The 18,778-nt window shown below is 38.0% G+C and overlaps 1 protein-coding gene across 1 annotated transcript; it reads left to right on the top strand.

The window, feature by feature from the left end:
• The first annotated feature begins 13,813 nt into the window (after positions 1-13,813).
• On the top strand, positions 13,814-17,756 carry LOC132853889 (tumor necrosis factor receptor superfamily member 14-like). The gene is made up of 6 exons (XM_060881919.1): positions 13,814-14,040; positions 14,152-14,277; positions 14,398-14,553; positions 14,643-14,730; positions 14,977-15,149; positions 15,259-17,756. The coding sequence occupies exons 1-6, from the start codon at positions 13,914-13,916 to the stop codon at positions 15,267-15,269; spliced, it is 681 nt and encodes a 226-aa protein (XP_060737902.1). The 5' UTR covers positions 13,814-13,913; the 3' UTR covers positions 15,270-17,756.
• Positions 17,757-18,778: the final 1,022 nt, after the last annotated feature.

Raw genomic sequence — 18,778 nt, 5'->3', positions numbered from 1 at the left:
TGTATACCACCTGTCTATCAGAAACCTGTTAGGGCAATGATGAATAATGATATCTGGATTCTTTTGGACAGGTGTGAAGATTTAGGACTTGAAGAAATGAAACCAGGAACAACGATATCTGATGTTGAGTGTGGAAATAAAATACAGTAAAATAAAATACAGTACTTTGTGGTCAGATAAGACCAAAATAGGATTTCGGTCACATACACCATCAGCATGTTTAACCACACAAGGAAAAAACACCTGATATTCCACTGTAAAATATGGAGGTGGATAAGTGATGCAATGGGGCTGTTTGGCTGGTTGGTGATTTTAAGGGCTTTCACATCAGAATATAATGCACCAAGATTCCTCTTCAAATGACACTTGCTAGATGTTATAGGAAATAAAACAGTGGTGGTTTTCTCTCTAGGGCAGGTGTCACAAAATATTAATTAAATGTAAACAAACTCTTAAGGGATTTGGTTGTTTTCACAGTAGCATTTGTTGTAGAAATAGAGACACAAAAAACATATTGCTTTATAAAAAAACAATTCCATTGATCTCAAAATGTCACATGATATACATAGTAAATGTATCATTAAGGTAAAACATTAAGGTAAAATTAGATTTTAACTAATTAACTAAAGTATGTATTTATTTATGTTTGTTTATTTGTTTGTTTGTCTGTTTGCTTGTTTGTGTTTTAAAGACCATAAACTGCATTTGAAACAATTGTTCAAATATATCATCTATGGTGTGTTCCCATAGTCATAGGAAATGACTCATTAATCCGAGACCACTTTGAAACCTGAAAATCAGACTAATTCCTATTTACACTAACAACTTTGGACTGTAGCAAATAACTAGAATGGCTCATATTCTTCATGAATTTGGCACTTGATGTCACCTGACTGTTTTCACTGATCTCAAAGTGCATGTATCAGTATATTATTTTCTTTGTATTTCTTCTGTTTTTATGGGTTGTAAAACTCTTTACAACAGCATCTTTTGTATATGCAGTGCAGGGGAAAAACAAAGAGGCATTATGAGTCCGTTTTGCATTGTGAGTCTGTTTTGCATTGTGAGTCTGTTTTGCTTTCAACAAACAAAAGTACATAGCAGCATAGAGATCTGAGCTCATTCTGAACATGTAGATTTGGACCAGACAGAAAGTAAAATCACAAGCTTACAATTACAATAAATGAAAGCCACTTTGTGTAAACTGAAACCCTTATGGAAGAAGTGTCAGGTGTCAGTACTTTGTTGAAGTTTCCACCACAGGACAGTCTTCAGGACAGACTTTGAGGCTTCTCTTAAACATTCCAAGCTGCATTTTGTGTCTTAATACCTAAAGGTGAGACAAAAAAATATAGGCAGGTGAAGAAACAACAGGTAATTGCTTATATAATTGATTGTAAATTATGAACAGAACAAATTCTGTTGATTTTTGATCAAGAAGTAAACTCATCCTCTACAAAAATTTTAAAAAGAAGAAAAAAAAAAAACAGCCATTGTGTCTGCAAAAATTTGAAAACCTTTCATATAAAGTTGGTTCTGGTTGGTTCAGTTGGCTGGTCCTGGCACACCTGAAGGACTCTCTGCCATCCACATTGGACTCTCACCAGCAATAGGAGCACAGAAGATGCAGTTTCCATGGCACTGCACTCTGTGCTCACACACTTGGACAATAAGAATACTTATGCACGTATGCTGTTTGTTGACTTCAGCTCAGCATTTAACACCATCATTCCATTCAAGTTAATAGCCCAATTAGTAGATCTGGGCATTACCACCTCCACTTGCAACTGGATTATGGACTTTCTAACCAACAGACCCCAGCAGGTTCGATCAGGCTCCATCTGCTCCAACACCATCACACTCAACACTGGTATACCACAGGGCTTTGTGCTGAGCCCCTTCCTTTACTCCTTCTTCACCTCCGACTGCAGGCCTGTGAATGGATCTAACTCCATCATCAAGTTTGCAGATGACACTGCCGTGATCGGTCTCATCACCAACAATTATGAGACTGCCTACAGGGAGGAGATCCAGCACCTAGCCGCATGGTGCAATGACAATAACCTGCTCCTTTACACCTCCAAGACAAAGGAGCTCATTGTGGACTTCAGGAAAGAGGCACATATGACATCACCCACATCAATGGGATGGCTGTTGAGCGCATCTCCAGTTTCAAGTTCCTGGGGATCCACATTTCGGCGGACCTGTCCTGGACTACCAACTTCCAGCCTGGTCAAGGCGGCTCACCAGCGCCTCTTTTTCCTGAGGACACGAAGGAAAAATCAGCTTTCCTGGGATATCCTGGTGAACTTCTACCACTGCGCAATAAAAAGCATCCTGACCAGCTGTGTCACAGTCTGGTAGTGGAGCTGCTCTGTTGCAGAGTGCAGGGCATTGCAGCGGGCGGTGAAAACCACCCAGCGCATCACAGGGACTCCACTTCCAGCCATGGAGGACATACAGAAGAAACGCTGTCTGCGTCGAGCTCGCAGCATTCTTAAGGACTCCTCTCATCCCGCCCATAGACTGTTTTCTCTTCTGCCCTCCAGCAGGCGTTTCAGGTGCCTCCGGACCAGAACCAGCCGACTAAAGAACAGCTTTTTTCCTAGAGCTGTCTCTTTATTGAACTCTGCCCCCACTGATCCTATTGCCCTTCATACAATGTTATGTCTCAGATACACCTGCTCATATGCAAAACAAAACTTATCTAATCAATGATGTGGCAGCAATGCAGTGCATACATTCATTCAGACAAGGACCAGCATCTTCATGTAGTGTTTCCACCAACAATCAGAATGTGATCTCGTTGATTTTGACCATAACATGATTGGTGATGCTAGATAGGCTGGTGTGAGTATATCAGAAACTGCTGATCTCCTGGGATTTTCAAGAACAGCAGTATCTATAATTTAAAAACATATAGTGATTGACAGTGAGTGTTCTGTTGGTGGAAATGCCTTGTTGAAGAGAGAGCTCAGAGGAAAAAGGTCAGATTTGTGCCAAAAAGAAAGATGATAAATGCTTTTCTTAAAAACTATAGTGAGCAGAAAAGGATTTCAGAACACACAGAATATCAAACACCTTCAGTTGATGGTCTATTGCAGCTGAAGTTTAGATTGTGTTTCATTCCTGTCAGTCAAGAACAGGAAGCAGAGCCCATTATGAGCTCATCACATAAATTGGACAGTTGAATAATACTGTAGTAAAAAATAAACTTATAAACTTAAAAATATACTTGGCAGTCAGGAGACGAACCCAATGTGGTCTTCTGCAGTAGTAGACCATCCACCTCAATGTTTAATGTTTTCAGCATTTTGAGATGTTTTTATCTCACCAAATGTGTAGAGTGAAATAATCACTCTTGGTTACTTGGTTTTTCCTGTTTCATCTCTGGTGACTCTGTTTTTTTTTTTTAACTTTACAGTTTCAGTCTTATAAATATAGAATTGCAAGATAACCATTTACCATTGCTGATTTTCCTGCAAGAAAGCTATTTTAAGGGATGAGGCTGGAACTAAGTGAACATGTCAGCAAATGAATTAGCCACATGTAGCACAGCTGTGAAGTCTCATCAGCAAATCAGATTAACCAGAATCTGAGAGAAAGCAGGGATGTGCTGACTAAAGGAGCATGAACTTCACCTACTGAAACTTATGGTCCTATCCCAGTCTATAAAGCATTTTGTCTTGCCACTCTAGCACTCTAGAGGCTAATACTGCCTGTTATACTAAAAATCTATCCGCACTTGCACTTTTAGCCTTTACTAAATAACTATTTTTGGTCTTACATTTTACATTATTATACAAAAGCATCAACAGTTGAATGTCAGTAATGACGTAATAAAGTAAAAGTAAAGTAGATAAAGTCTGAAGAATAAAGTCTGTTTTTTTTAGTTCAAAGTGTTTTTATTGTTTTAAATGTACATAACACAAACAAACCAGCATACATTCTCTTATGTCATACAAGGCATCCCTATCCACAAACCTCATACTTTGCAAACATATCCCCTTTCGCCACAGATTCGCATCCAAAGTGTTGGGATGGTTGTTGTTGCAGCACGGACTGTATTAAGGGTGACACCAGTCGCCTCATGTTGTTTGCATGTGAGAGTACAGACCGGGTTTTGTTGTGTTCAATAAAGCTAAGTGTACACAACTATATTGGTGTTAACTGTCCATTCTATTTATAATAGAGGATAGAATGAAACATGGTGGCAGCGGTGCTTTGTGAAAAGGACAAGCACAGAGATTAACAGACACAACGAAAGACACCGGCTGAGTATGGTAGAGCGAGCGGAGTCACGGGCAGCGCGGATGGAGAATACACTGGGACTGAGACCGCCACAAGCCCTTAGCCTAGACTCAACTAATCTGGCGAAATCATGGAAATTGTGGAAAGACGAATTCACGCTGTATATGGATCTTACAAGCACTGAGAATGCACACAGAACACAAAAAAAAGAGAAAAAAAAAGAGGAAAAATAAGGGGGGGGGGGGGAGGGGGGGGACCTAATTTTTTAATCTAAAGAATTAGCATCAAATGCATTTTCATAATAATCCAAGAAAGGTTGCCATACCTTTCTGCTGAGTTTTGGACTGTAGTTCTTAACTTTTCAAGCTGGAGGAAGGACATAATTTTGCACACCCAACGTGAGTATTTTCGAGGTGAGGGAGATTTCCAATTTGTAAGAATTAGTCGGCGGGCTAACAGTGTAGAAAATGCTATTAATTGAGATTGGCCTCTTGAGACCCCAACTTCAGTGTGTACCGCCCCAAATATTGCAATGATAGGATCTGGATCAATATTCTTTTTACAAATGTAGGTGAATGTATTAAATATCTCAGACCAGAATGTGCCTATGCCTGGGCATGACCAGAACATGTGAGCCAAAGAAGCAGGGACTTGGTGACAGCGCGTACAGTTGGGATCCACATTAGGATATATTTTGGCCAATTTGGTCCTAGAAAGGTGCAGGCGATTAAATACTTTGAATTGTATCAATCTGTGCCTAATACAGATAGACGATGTGTATATTTTATGTATAGCTCTTTGCCAAATTTCATCCGTCAATTCTGTATTCAGATCCTCCTCCCACTGTACCTTAAGAGACAGAAGAGATGGGCATTTCATGGCCTGAATAGCAGTATACAGCTGGGAGACACCACCCGAGAGATGAGGCTTGACCGTCAGACAATGATCAAGAGGGCCGATATTTGGTTTTGAGGGGAATGAACGGAACTGGGAACGGACAAAATCACGGACCTGAAGATACCTGAAGAAATGTGGTTTTGGTAAACTTAATTCATTAACCAAGTAGTCAAAAGAAACAAACGTGCCATCTACAAAAAGATCTCCGACACTGTTTATGACTTTTCTAGCCCAGGTGAGAAAGGCCGTATCTATAAGCGATGGCTTAAAAAGAAAGTTTGAGGACAGAGGCATAGACACCAAAGCTTGTATGTGACCAAAATGTTTGCGAAATTGGGTCCATATACGCAAGCAGCCTCTTACAATAGGATTGTCCGTATGTGCACCCACTACCACCGGCAGTGGAGCACATAGCATTGAGGCCAAAGAGACGGACGAGCATGAATGTTGTTCCATTAGACACCAACTTGGACTACTCCCACCAATAGAAGCTCCATACCATATTACTAATTTGTGAATGTTCGCAGCCCAATAATAGTATAAAAAATTTGGTAGAGCTAGTCCTGCATTCTCCTTACGTCTCTCGAGAACTGTTTTCCGAACGCGAGGTATAGTCTTGTTCCATATAAATGCACTGATGTTCCTGTCAAGTTCCTTAAAGAATGATTTGGGTATGAAAATTGGGACTGTTTCTAATAAATACAAGATCTTAGGTAACGTTACCATCTTTATTGAATTAATATGTCCAGCCAGGGACAGAGGCAGAGTAGACCAACAATTAAGGTTCTCCTTGATCTGTCCTAAGGCTGATTTGAAGTTATTTTGGAATAGGTCCTTATATCTACTTGTGACACTTACTCCCAGGTATGTCATGTGGCCCTCTGTAGTCCTGAATGGGTATGAATCAAAGGATGGATTCCGAGCCAGAACATTAATTGGGAACAAAACACTTTTGGTGAGGTTAATCTTATACCCAGAGGATTTACCAAATTGATAAATGGTGTCTAGGCATTCTGAGATTGAAGTCTCCGGATCTGATATAAACATCAGCAAATCATCGGCATACAATGACACTTTATGAACCAGGCCACCCCTCGTGATACGCCGTATATTGTTATTACATCGCAATGCTGCGGCAAGTGGTTCAATGACCAGATCAAAGAGAAGAGGGGACAACGGACAACCCTGTCGTGTCCCTCTCTGAACAGTGAAATATTGCGAATTAAATTATTAGTCCTCACTCTAGCTTGGGGTGCTTCATACAACGTTCGAATCCAAGAAATAAAGACTGGACCAAAGCCGAATTTGCTTAGAGTTTTGAAAAGGTGTCCATACTCAATTCGATCGAAGGCTTTATGCGCATCTAGTGAGATCACAATTTCTGGCGAGTGAATCGAATGTTTAGAGTGCCTCCAAAAGTAACACTGACCCTTATGTCCACTCCCCTCCAAAAAGCACCGGCCTTTGCGAATACTTGCCTCGTCAAAGCCAACATCAAAGTTTGTCGCGACGAACTTTACAAATCTAGTTTTTAAATGTTAACTTACAGAGAAAGTTGACAGCCACTCAAACACATTGCCATTTTTGCTGTACATAGCTGTTAAGAGGAACTGTGACTGTCAAGGCAAGATCCGGAAGCCCTTGAACAGTCTGGGACAGACCTTCATACTAATACTCTGTCCAAAAAAGGCAAAAAACAAACTCTTCTGCGCCCTTCTATTGTGTTGCACAGCATGATCTACATGCAAAATTAATAATAAAAAGAAGTCTTATAAATCAAATGTATTTTGGAAAAAGTTCTGTAGACTCGTTAAGTAAAAATACTTTGACCGAAATCACAAAAGTATTTTAGCCATTTGCAGCATCCACTCCTTTAAATGAGAAAAAAAAATTCTCATTTCCCCCTTTCTTTCCCCCCTCCAGGCAGTCACTTTTTCCCTGGCTCATGAGAAAAAACTGAGGGAGGCGCCGTTAATTACAGAAGAGAAAGCGCAACTCACTGCTCAACAGACGGTTTAAAAACAAACTACAAGAAACACAGCGTTGGTAGCAGCTTTTCTTCATTAATTTCTCCAGGGGAGGACAAAACTGTAAGAACCTAATTTACCAGTAACTGACAGTGGATTGTACTTGTGTTTAAAGATTAAATACTGTAGTTAAAACAAGTAGTTAAACAAACACTGTTAAGTGTTGAAGTTACTTTTGAAGATGTAAAATGCTTTAAAAAGAAAGTATTAGAAAAGCCTGCAGAATACAAAGGTCAAAGGTTTCTGTTGGTTTCTTTGTTTGCTTTTCTTTTGTTATCGAAGATCACAGCAAATAATATTCAAAAGTAATAAATATAAATATAAGGTTTAGCATGGCAGCTGAAAAGTCTGAGCTGAATGAATACTTTGTGACAGGGCTGCCAACTTTTGAGTTCAGTTTAGAGTAAGATTTTGGGGCAGGGCTTTGGTTATGGGGGCTTGGTGTGGGAAAAAAATACAAACACAAAATCCTTGCATTAGCAGAAGTGTATTAAATATATATTAATTGTCAAAGTATTTGGTATCTGTACAGAATTTCTTGGGAGATTTACACAGCCTTAATCATTGATTTGGTTGCAGCGCCACTTGAACCCTGACACTTTAGATAACATGCTATAACAGAAAATTCAAATTTATCCATAGTGACACCACCACCAGTCAAATATCTGGAAATGATTGATGAGTTGTGATTGATATAAATAAAATCATTTTAATATGGGATGTCGTTGACTTGACATTCTGTTCTTAGAAAACAATAACTAACATTAACTACTAGGCATGTCCAGATATTTGTCACCTGGAAATGCTTTTGTCAAGGCTGCCAACTCTCACGCATTCAGCGTGAGACTCACGCAATTGACCCAATTCTCGCGCTCTCACGCCACACCCCCATATTCTCACACAGACTCGTGCAGCAGTGAGGGGAAAAAATCGTGCCGCATGATCTCGCAAAACAACGCACAGAGAGACCAGACAGACAGTGTAGTGAGTTTTTTTGTGACAATTGTGAGGGAAATACACAATTTATTCCCATAAACTGTGTAGTCAGCTGTCAGAGCCGATCCTGACCTCCCTGGGGCCCTAAGCAAAATTCTGCTAAGGGGCCCTCCTACCTGGCCCGTGAGCCATGTAAACCATTTGCCACACATTCACACTTGACACCCCACTGCCTGAATATATAGCATTATCTTAAATAAGCAGAAAATAGTAAAAAAAAAAATATATATATCACTCTCACTCATTTTCTACCGCTTATCCGAACTACATGGGGTCACGGGGAGCGTCATCTCAGGCGTCATCGGGCATCAAGGCAGGATACACCCTGGACGGAGTGCCAACCCATCGCAGGGCACACACACTCTCATTCACTCACGCAATCACACACTACGGACAATTTTCCAGAGATGCCAATCAACCTACCATGCATGTCTTTGGACCAGGGAAGGAAACCGGAGTACCCGGAGGAAACCCCCGAGGCACGGGGAGAACATGCAAACTCCACACACACAAGGCGGAGGCGGGAATCGAACCCCCAACCCTGGAAGTGTGAGGCGAACGTGCTAACCACTAAGCCACCGTGCCCACATATAAAGAAATAGAACACAGCTTTGATTTTTGCATTAGGCCCCACTTAAACTGGCTCCCTCAGATTCCTCTTTATCCATTTTCAAATATAAAATAGGCCTACTATTTATAATATGACTTGGCTCTTGCAATATTAAACTAGTGAATATGCAATAGCAAATATCAGAAATTACGTTTTTACTAGTGTAAATTGTAATTCCTGATATCAAAAATATGGTTACCAAAAATCCATATCATGTGAATGTATAAAAGCTAAAATGGCTTGCCATACCGCATCACTGTGTTTTATAGTATGCATGAGAGCAATACTTGATCCCTGATGGTTATTATTTACCAGAGATGGGGGACTCGAGTCATATGACTTGACTCGAGTCGGACTTATAGTAAGTCACAAATTTGAGACTTGCTTGACAAATATTAAAAAAAGACTCGACTTGACTTTGACTTGTCATTCATGACTTGAGACTTGACTCGGACTTGAGTTAAATGACTCGAAATAACTTGCTTTATCTTCTTAGTCCATTTTGTGTTTAAATCTGTTTTTAAACGAACGCAAGAGCATCATCTAACCACGTGACGCAGGAGGCACGCAGAGGGAGAGCGCGCACTAACTAATAAACCTTAACAGACATGATGAAACATGGAAGGCGCTACACCAAAAATAATTAAGTTCAGGTACCGGGATTTTGTGCAAAATGAGAAGAGAAGAACAGCAGTATGCGACCACATCGCTCACAATGGAATGACAAAGTTCTATCAAATTTAATTTTTTTGCAAGCTTAATGTAGTGTAAATGGTTGGTCACTGTTTATGTGGAAAGCTTTTTTGCAATAGCTCTAATAATTGGTCTTCAGTGTTAGGCTTTGAGTGAAAAGCGTATGGATCGTTTATGGGGATGCACATATATATAAAAAACATAAATATAAAAATAAAAAACTTCAGAGTTGCAAGCAGAGCCATATTCTTGTCTCACATGCACACGCACACACATTCAATTTAAAGGGATAGTTCACCCAAAAATAAAAAAAATCCTTTATAATTCTCACCCTCATGATGTTACAAACCTGTATAAATTTCTTTGTTTATGAACACGGAGGAAGACATTTTAAGGAATGTTTGTAACCAAACCATTCATGAGCCCCATTCACTTATTCTTTTTCCCACTATGGAAGTGAATGGGGCTCATGAATGGTTTGGTTACAAACAGTCCTCAAAATATCTACATGTATGTTCATCAAAACAAAGACTTGCAGGTTTGTAACATCATGAGGGTGAGAAAAAGATAACAGAATTTTCATTTTTAGGTGAACTATCCCTTTAATTAATAAATTACACTCACTCCAATCATCTCTCTCTCTCTCTCTCTCTCTGCAATAGTTAATTCACTTCAAGGTTTGTGGGATTCAATAATAATTACGTTTTTTGGTTGACGTGATTGATTGTTGTTGTTATTCTGTTGTTAAAAAGGAAGGATCTAATTTAAGGATGTGTTCATGTCCCATTAAAAGGGAATGCCTGTTCAAAAAATGCCATTTGGTTGCAAAGTAACCATTGTACTTTTTATATATACTTTTCCATGGTCTTCTGCCATGTTTGAGGCATATTGAAACTTTTCATGCTTTTATGTTGGCCTTATTTCAGTTACATTTACATCTTAGGCTTTGTAGTTTTGATTTTTATTCATTTTTAGATTTTTATTGTATTTACAACTCGCCTGTATGTGGACACCTTTTAAAAATAAATGCATATAATCATTTTTGTTGCAAATAAAACTCTCATAGTCCATAAATACTGTAGATTTAACTTTGTTTAATATATACATTTAGTTAAATTATCAAACATCTGTATGACTTGCCAGTGACTTGCTTGACTTGACTCTCACAAAAAATGACTCGGACTTGCTTGAGACTTGAAGGTTAAGACTTGAGACTTACTTGTGACTTGCACATGTGTGACTTACTCCCACCTCTGTTATTTACTGAGGGATGTGCATTGACCTGGCATTATGCCCATTCCAATGTAAATCCATTGGTTTCCATATTGCATTAACGTTGTTGTAACCTTGATTGTGAGACAAACATTGTCATTAGGAGTGCTATCACGCTACCTTTTGTACTGGTCCCCACACAGATGTTGCTGCTGGAAAGCGCGCGTGTCATTTCGTGCACGATTGCACATGCATATAAACGCATGTTCATGCGCGGCGCGGTTATCGAGCTGCCGTTTATAAACACCTTTGCTCTTGGGCGTTTATTCACGCGAATGTTCACGCAATAAATAGATGTGTGACAGACAGGCCAAGAGATGCACTGGCAGCCCTGCACAGTTAATTTAGCTAGTCAGATAGAGAGTAGAGACAGAATCACTTAACTTTACTGTTATTTGCTCTTGCTGACATCAAACTTGAAGAGAACACAAGTTTACCTGATTGCTGTTCTCGCATTTTACTCTCATTTTGTTTCTTTTTTCTCTTTTCATGGCCAGATGGATAGCTCCGCTTCATATTGTCATCTACACGGTAAACATTAACACGCGCTGTAAAATGAGGCAGGGGGAGGTGGGGCCTTGCGTAATTTGCGGGGCCCTACGCAACTTGCATAGTGAGCGTATAGGGCCTATTGGCTCTGTCAGCTGTTCTCCCTCCCATCTGCACCGTGTGAATTGTGAACGCAGGCAGGTCAGTGAGTTACAGGGCGCTCCGTGTCTCCGTCCAGTTAGTAACTAATAGGCCTATGCTGTTATATAGTTCATATAGAATTAAGTTAGCATTAGCAGAGTTGTTTGTTTTGCAGCACTGAGCAGTTATTTTACATAACTTTATCATAAAAAAACAGTACAAAAGCATTTCCAGATGACAAATATCTGGACATACCTAGTAGTTAATGTTAATTATTGTTTTCTAAGAACAGAATGTCAAGTCAACGACATCCCATATTAAAATGATTTTATTTATATCAATCACAACTCAATCATGTCCAGATATTTGACTGGTGGTGGTGTCAGTATGGATAAATTTTAATTTTCTGTTATAGGATGCTATCTAAAGTGTCAGGGACAGGCAAGAAAAGAACGCTTGTATCAATGTGGGCAGCTTATCAGCCCTCCAAGAAGTCCTGTGACCCTGAGAAGCAGCAGAGAAAGACACTATTTCTAAAAAATGTTTGAAAATTAAATGTAATGTAAATCTCCCAAGAAATTCTGTACAGATACCAAATACTTTGACAATCAATATATATTTAATACACTTCTGCTAATGCAAGGATTTTGTGTTTGTATTTTTTTTCCACACCAAGCCCCGCCCTTCCACAAGCCCATCCCCATAACCAAACCCCGCCCCCATAAATCGCACTCTAAGCTGAACTCAAAAATTGGCAGACCTGCTTTTGTAATGTTTTGTATAAGTTGCTCAGACTGCAAAGCAAACAACTCTGCTAATGCTAACTTAATTTTACATAAACTATATAACAGCATAGGCCTATTAGTTACTAGCCTAAACTAGACAGAGACACGGAGCGCCCTGTAACTGACTGCAGGTGGGAGGGAGAACGGCTGACTACACAGTTTATGGGAATAAATTGTGTATTTCCCTCACAATTGTCACAAAAAACTCACTACACTGTCTGTCTGGTCTCTCTGCATGTTGCTTTGCGAGATCATGCGGCACGATTTTTTTCCCTCACTGCTGCACGAGTCTGTGTGAGAATATGGGGGTGTGGCGTGAGAGCGTGAGAATTGGGTCAATTGCGTGAGTCTCAGCCTTGACAAAAGCATTTCCAGGTGACAAATATCTGGACATGCCTAGTAGTTAATGTTAATTATTGTTTTCTAAGAACAGAATGTCAAGTCAACGACATCCCATATTAAAATGATTTTATTTATATCAATCACAACTCATCAATCATGTCCAGATATTTGACTGGTGGTGGTGTCACTATGGATAAATTTGAATTTTCTGTTATAGCATGTTATCTAGTGTCAGGGTTCAAGTGTAAATCTCCCAAGAAATTCTGTACAGATACCAAATACTTTGACAATTAATATATATTTAATACACTTCTGCTAATGCAAGGATTTTGTGTTTGTATTTTTTTCCCACACCAAGCCCACATAACCAAAGCCCTGCCCCAAAATCTTACTCTAAACTGAACTCAAAAGTTGGCAGCCCTGTCACAAAGTATTCATTCAGCTTGGACTTTTCAGCTGCCATACTAAACCTTATATTTATATTTATTACTTTTGAATATTATTTGCTGTGATCTTCGATAACAAAAGAAAAGCAAACAAAGAAACCAACAGAAACCTTTGACCTTTGTATTCTGCAGGCTTTTCTAATACTTTCTTTTTAAAGCATTTTACATCTTCAAAAGTAACTTCAACACTTAACAGTGTTTATGTTTAACTACTTGTTTCTCACTACACTGTCTGTCTGGTCTCTCTGCGCGTTGCTTTGCGAGATCATGCGGCACGATTTTTTTCCCTCACTGCTGCACGAGTCTGCGTGAGAATATGGGGGTGTGGCGTGAGAGCGCGAGAATTGGGTCAATTGCATGAGTCTCACGCCGAATGCGTGAGAGTTGGCAGCCTTGCTTTGTGAACATGTAGTGAGAGTGCTTATGTGTGTGAAGGTGACTGAGTCCAGGGGCCTGTTTCAGAAAGGAGGTTAAGTGAAAACTCTGAGTATGTTTACCCTGAAATGAGGGAAACTCTGGGTCTGAACTTCCGACCCAGAGTTGAAAACTTCTGTTTCAGAAAGGGAGGTATGTTAAACCTGAGAAAGCAGGTTAAGTTAAGCCAGTTTCTGAAAGAGAGGTAACTTATACTCAGAGTCAGTTACCATAGTAACTTACTCTGTGAACCTAACCTGGTCGGGAGCAGGTTTTCTTCCGTAAACCCAGAGTTTGTTTATATATATATAAAAATCTCTATATAAATGTAATAAATATATATATATATATATATATATATATATATATATATATAAAAAAAAATCTCTGCAGAGCTGAAACTTCTAAATAAACCAGAATATGTCTGCCTTCATTAAGAAACAGACGTGACTGGAAACAGATGTCCTGAACACTAAGGAGTGTGGCAGGCCATAAAGTCAGAGGAGGAAACATTTTCTTCTTTTTGAGAAGTCTCATCAGCACTTTCACAATGATTTCCAGTTTGAAACATACTTTTATTACTACTGTTTTCTTCCTGGATATTGAAATGTACATTTGCACGTGTGCACGAGCTGAATATGAGATAAATGGAGAATGCTGTCCCATGTGTCCACCAGGTAATGAGATTTACTATAAAGTACAAATATATGATATACTAAAATGGTTAAATGCATCTAACCCCCTGAGAAAGTAACTGATTGTTCAGCTCATCTTTAATATATTTTTAGGAGGCCGTGTTTTTAGACATTGCACTGAATTCACCAGCACAACATGCAAACAATGTGTTGGTTTAACTTACACGGATGAACCCAATGGCCTTGCAAACTGCATTAGCTGTACGGTGTGTGATGCTGGTAAATATTTTAATTTGTAACAAAGCAATCTTTTATGTTGAATGGTATATTCAGTGTGTATTTGCATTATTGATTAAGAGTATTATATATGTTCTGCATATGTTTTTTTTTTTTTTACAGGACAGGGATTAAGAATAAAAACGGCCTGTACACGGACTTCAGATACAGTTTGTGAGCCACTGGAGGGATTTTACTGTACTGATGAATACAGCGTCAGCTGCAGATATGCAGTGGAACACACAAAATGTAGCCCTGGACAATACATAAAACAGAAAGGTTGGGGTAATGCACCTTTATTATAGCATTTTAGCAGTCTGTAAATCACGGGTTGCAGGATCTTAGATTATTTACTGTTGTCTTTGCAGGAACAGCATTAAAAGATGCTGAATGTGCAGAGTGTGCAGATGGGACCTACTCTAATGGCTCCCTTCAAATTTGTAAACCACATTCATTGTGAGTGTATTAACTTTTGAATGTAAATGCCTGTACACTAGCACATTCATACACTTATCAACTCAGCTAATCATGTATATTACACTATACTCTTGGGATTAAAAACTGAATGTTACTTTTTACTCAACATAGGGTGCAAAGTTACAAATAAAAATCCAAAAAATTAAAAAGGAAATAGACAAAACTGTTCACCTTTCCAGCTAAAATGTGCCAATGTACATCACACATCTGTCTTTACTTTGACAGGTGTGAAGATTTTGAACTTACAGAAATAACAAAAGGGACAAATTCTTTGGATGCTGAATGTGGAAAAAAACTTCCAGTAGCTCTAATAGCTGGAGTCTCCCTAGTTATGGTTGTAGTTTTGGTTGGATTTCTTATTGCTATTGTGAGAATGCGAAGGAAATGCCAACTTAGAGGTAAGTTTCATATTAATCTAAGAATGGTGTTTAATTTGTCTTTTAAATGTTTTATTATTAAATTGTAATCTTTGGTAACATTTCTTTTCCAAACTGTCTCTTAAATCAGATGGTACTTAGAGGAAAACAAGACACGAGCCAGATGGAAGTGCTGCTTTATGTTTACAGGCAATATTTTAAAAATGTTCTATTCATTCATTTTTTGTTTTCTCTTCTTTTTACAAAACACATATTTACTTTACCAAAGCACAGGTAAGAAGCAATATGAGATAGTATGCAGAATGTGTATTCAGAACAAAATGATCTATTATTTTATAATTATTATAAATTATATATCTATTATTTTTAACTATAAATAATTCTATCTTTTCTCATATATTTTGATAAATCTGGCTAACACTAGAGGAGATTTTATTACATTTAGTGGTATCTTTACATCTTTCATTTCTATCATCTTTCTTCTTGTCTTAGAAAGGAAACATGTGTTTTTAATCACACTGATCATGGGGCTTCTCCAGGTGAAGATGACCATGGAAAACAGTTTTGTGATCCACAGGAGCAAGAGCTCACAAACATTAGAAGTGCTGTAATGTGATCGTGGATAGTATTTCTTGAATCTTGCATGCGATGGTAAAACATTCAGGGCAACTTTTCTTTAGTGCACATGAACATCATCTTTCTTCATTAAGGAAAAGAAATTAAAAAAGGCTTCTAGAAACATGTAGGGACTAATAGACCAACTGTTTTGACCTGTTTCAGTCATATTTATGACCATAAGTTTTGACCATTGGAATGGAACCAATGCATGCAAAACTATATATAGGAGATCTGCAGTCAGCACAGATGTTGCCATTGTCAAATCTAACAATAGCAGACATTTGCATTTAATCCACAGTCCATCTCAGTATACCAGTGAGAGTCTGATGGTTGTAAAGTGTAATGTTTGTACTTTGTAGCTTGATGGGCTGACAAAATGAAAATTAAAAATACATTTTCTCAACTCTGTCCAAGTAAGTCAACAGCAGTATTCACTCAATTCATCAAATTTTATAAATAGAGCCAATTTGGTTTGGCAAGGTTACAAGCTAAACCCCAGGGAATTGTGTAGCCTAGGTAGATATGTAGATTTGACCAGCAGATGTGTACAAGATAATTATTACTATAAAAATCCAAAGCAAAGTAACAACCATTAAACCTGTACACTGTTAACCAACAAATGCTCTGAGGTAACGAGCTGAGATTAGGAGCACTTACTTTAAGAGCATGCTCCTAATCTCAATCTCAGCTTGTTACCTGTATAAAAGACATCAGGGAGCCAGAAATCTTGCTATTTGATGGGGAGTCAAATACTTATTTCACTCATTAAAATGTAAATCAATGTATAACTTTTTTGATCTGCATTTTTCTGGATTTCTTTTTTGTTATTCTGTCTTTCACTGTTAAAATAAACCTACCATTAAAATTGTAGACTGACAGTCAGTGGGCAAACGGACAAAATCAGCAGGGGTTTAAATAATTTATCCCCTCACTGTAACTAGCCAGCCACCCTAGCAATTATAACTGCACTTGACAAAGAATGGAGGGTTTTGGTGGTATCCAAATTCTCAGTTGATAGCTGGTAAAAAAATATTTTCAAAAGTTATTGTTGCATCCCACAGACCAGCAGACTGAATGCATATTGATACCATTCAGAGACTTATGATGAATCGTAAATGATTCATCATAAGTTTTATGGCAGCATACAATGATGTCACTTCTCACAGTAACATCAGCACTCGATTATCTACATTGTCTACAAGAAAATTTGCTTTGAAATACAATGCGTACAAAGGGTACACTGCAGCTGTTTTTTTGCTGATTGCACATTCACTTCTGTTACTTGCTAAGAGTGTAAGGTGTAATTGTGAAACACCTCTCATAACCCTTCTGCAGACCTCATCTGAATTCCTATACAAATTAGGAGCGCCAAGTCAAGTTGACCTTGTTTTTTATAAGCAGTCAAAACAGACAAAGTATATATGATAGCCTTTTTTTTCACCTTTTGCCTAACCTTTTTACAACATTAACATATATTTTGCAAAAAAATGTAATATTTGGTATAATAAACCTCTAATATACAAAAATGCCTCATTTTGTAGTAAAAAACAATAAAAAAAAACAAATTTTGAATTATTTTCACTATAGAGGCACAAAGGTTAATGAACAATTACAGGCTGGTATATTTCAAAGCCAAGAGAAACCATTTTTAATGTCAGCAAATAATAAAACCTGTTTTTTTCCAGGTCAAATTGACTTGAATTCTTATAAATCAAAAATTATACAATTATCACCATTCTGTGTGATCAGCTTACATTTGTGAACATTTTGTGGAATTATGACACATTAAACTTTCCAAATGAGTCAAATAGACCCCAGGTCTGCAGAAGGGTTAACCATGATGCTAACTTTGCACACATTACAAACTGTACCACTGTTTCTGGTATATACTATTGTGCATATTGAAAAAATGTCTGTCAAGTACTAATGTTGTCTATTGTATATATTTTTGTAATGGTCAGTGAAAAAAAAAAAAAATCTTATAAAATAAATCTATATGGTATAACAGAACATACTATGTTTCCTTTTTTTGGCCATATACTGTATGATTCTTTGCATACTAGAATTTATCTACACAACTTAACAAGCAAATTAAGACTGCAGTTTAAATTATGTAATTTATATTTTATTATTAATTCCGATGTGAAAATTAATTGAGGCTCTTGACTTGCATATGAATGATTTTTTGTTGATTATATAACACCATAAATGTACAGTTGTGCAGATAATGTGGATGGTGAGTGTGTCCAAACCACACAGAACCAAAGGACCACCTCTTGTGCAGATAGGCTAATGTTTTTTTTATTCTTAGTCCTGTGTGCAATAATATTCTATGGCAGGGGAAATAATAAATAAAAAGAACTTGACTTTTCCCCTGCACTCTTTAACAAGTCCTGTTAACAGAAAAATCCTTTACATCTTTATTGGCTGTTTCCAGTGCTTGAGCTATTTTCAACACCTTCTCAAACGTTAACTCTGATTCTGCCAGCAGTCTACGTTGAATATGGTCATCATTTATTCCACAGACCAGTCTGTCCTGCAGCATCTGTTAATTTTTCTTCATAATTACAATCATGAGCCAATTTCCTCAATACTGCCACATACTCAAGAACACTTTCCCCTTCATCTCTTGATCTTGAATTGAATTTGAACCGTTGTACAATCTCACGGGGTTTTGGATTGAAATGCTCTTTCAATAAATCCACTAATTCTCCAAAAGTCTTTGTTCCTGGTTTAACTGGACTCAATAAATTCCTCAGTAGACTGTATGTTTGATTTCCCACAGTGCTCAACAGTATAGCTCTTTGCTTGGCTGCATCTGTAATCTCATTTGCCTCAAAGAAATGTTGCAAGATTTCACAATATTCTTCCCAAGATTGCGATTGACTATCAAATGGTGTGACTGTTCCTAACATGTTGGCCATCTTTTCCAAAGCTCCCACTTGTACGGATCCAGCTTTTTCACCTTTTCAAAACTTTATTCTCCTCGCTTTCATCCTCGTCGCCAAAATGTAATAATTTGAGATAACCAG

The sequence above is a fragment of the Tachysurus vachellii genome, chromosome 11 (genome assembly GCF_030014155.1).
Source record: "Tachysurus vachellii isolate PV-2020 chromosome 11, HZAU_Pvac_v1, whole genome shotgun sequence".
In the NCBI taxonomy this organism is placed as follows: Eukaryota; Metazoa; Chordata; class Actinopteri; order Siluriformes; family Bagridae; genus Tachysurus; species Tachysurus vachellii.
The sequence above is the reverse complement of the archived record's forward strand: the minus strand, read 5'-3'. Positions and strand labels throughout refer to the sequence as shown.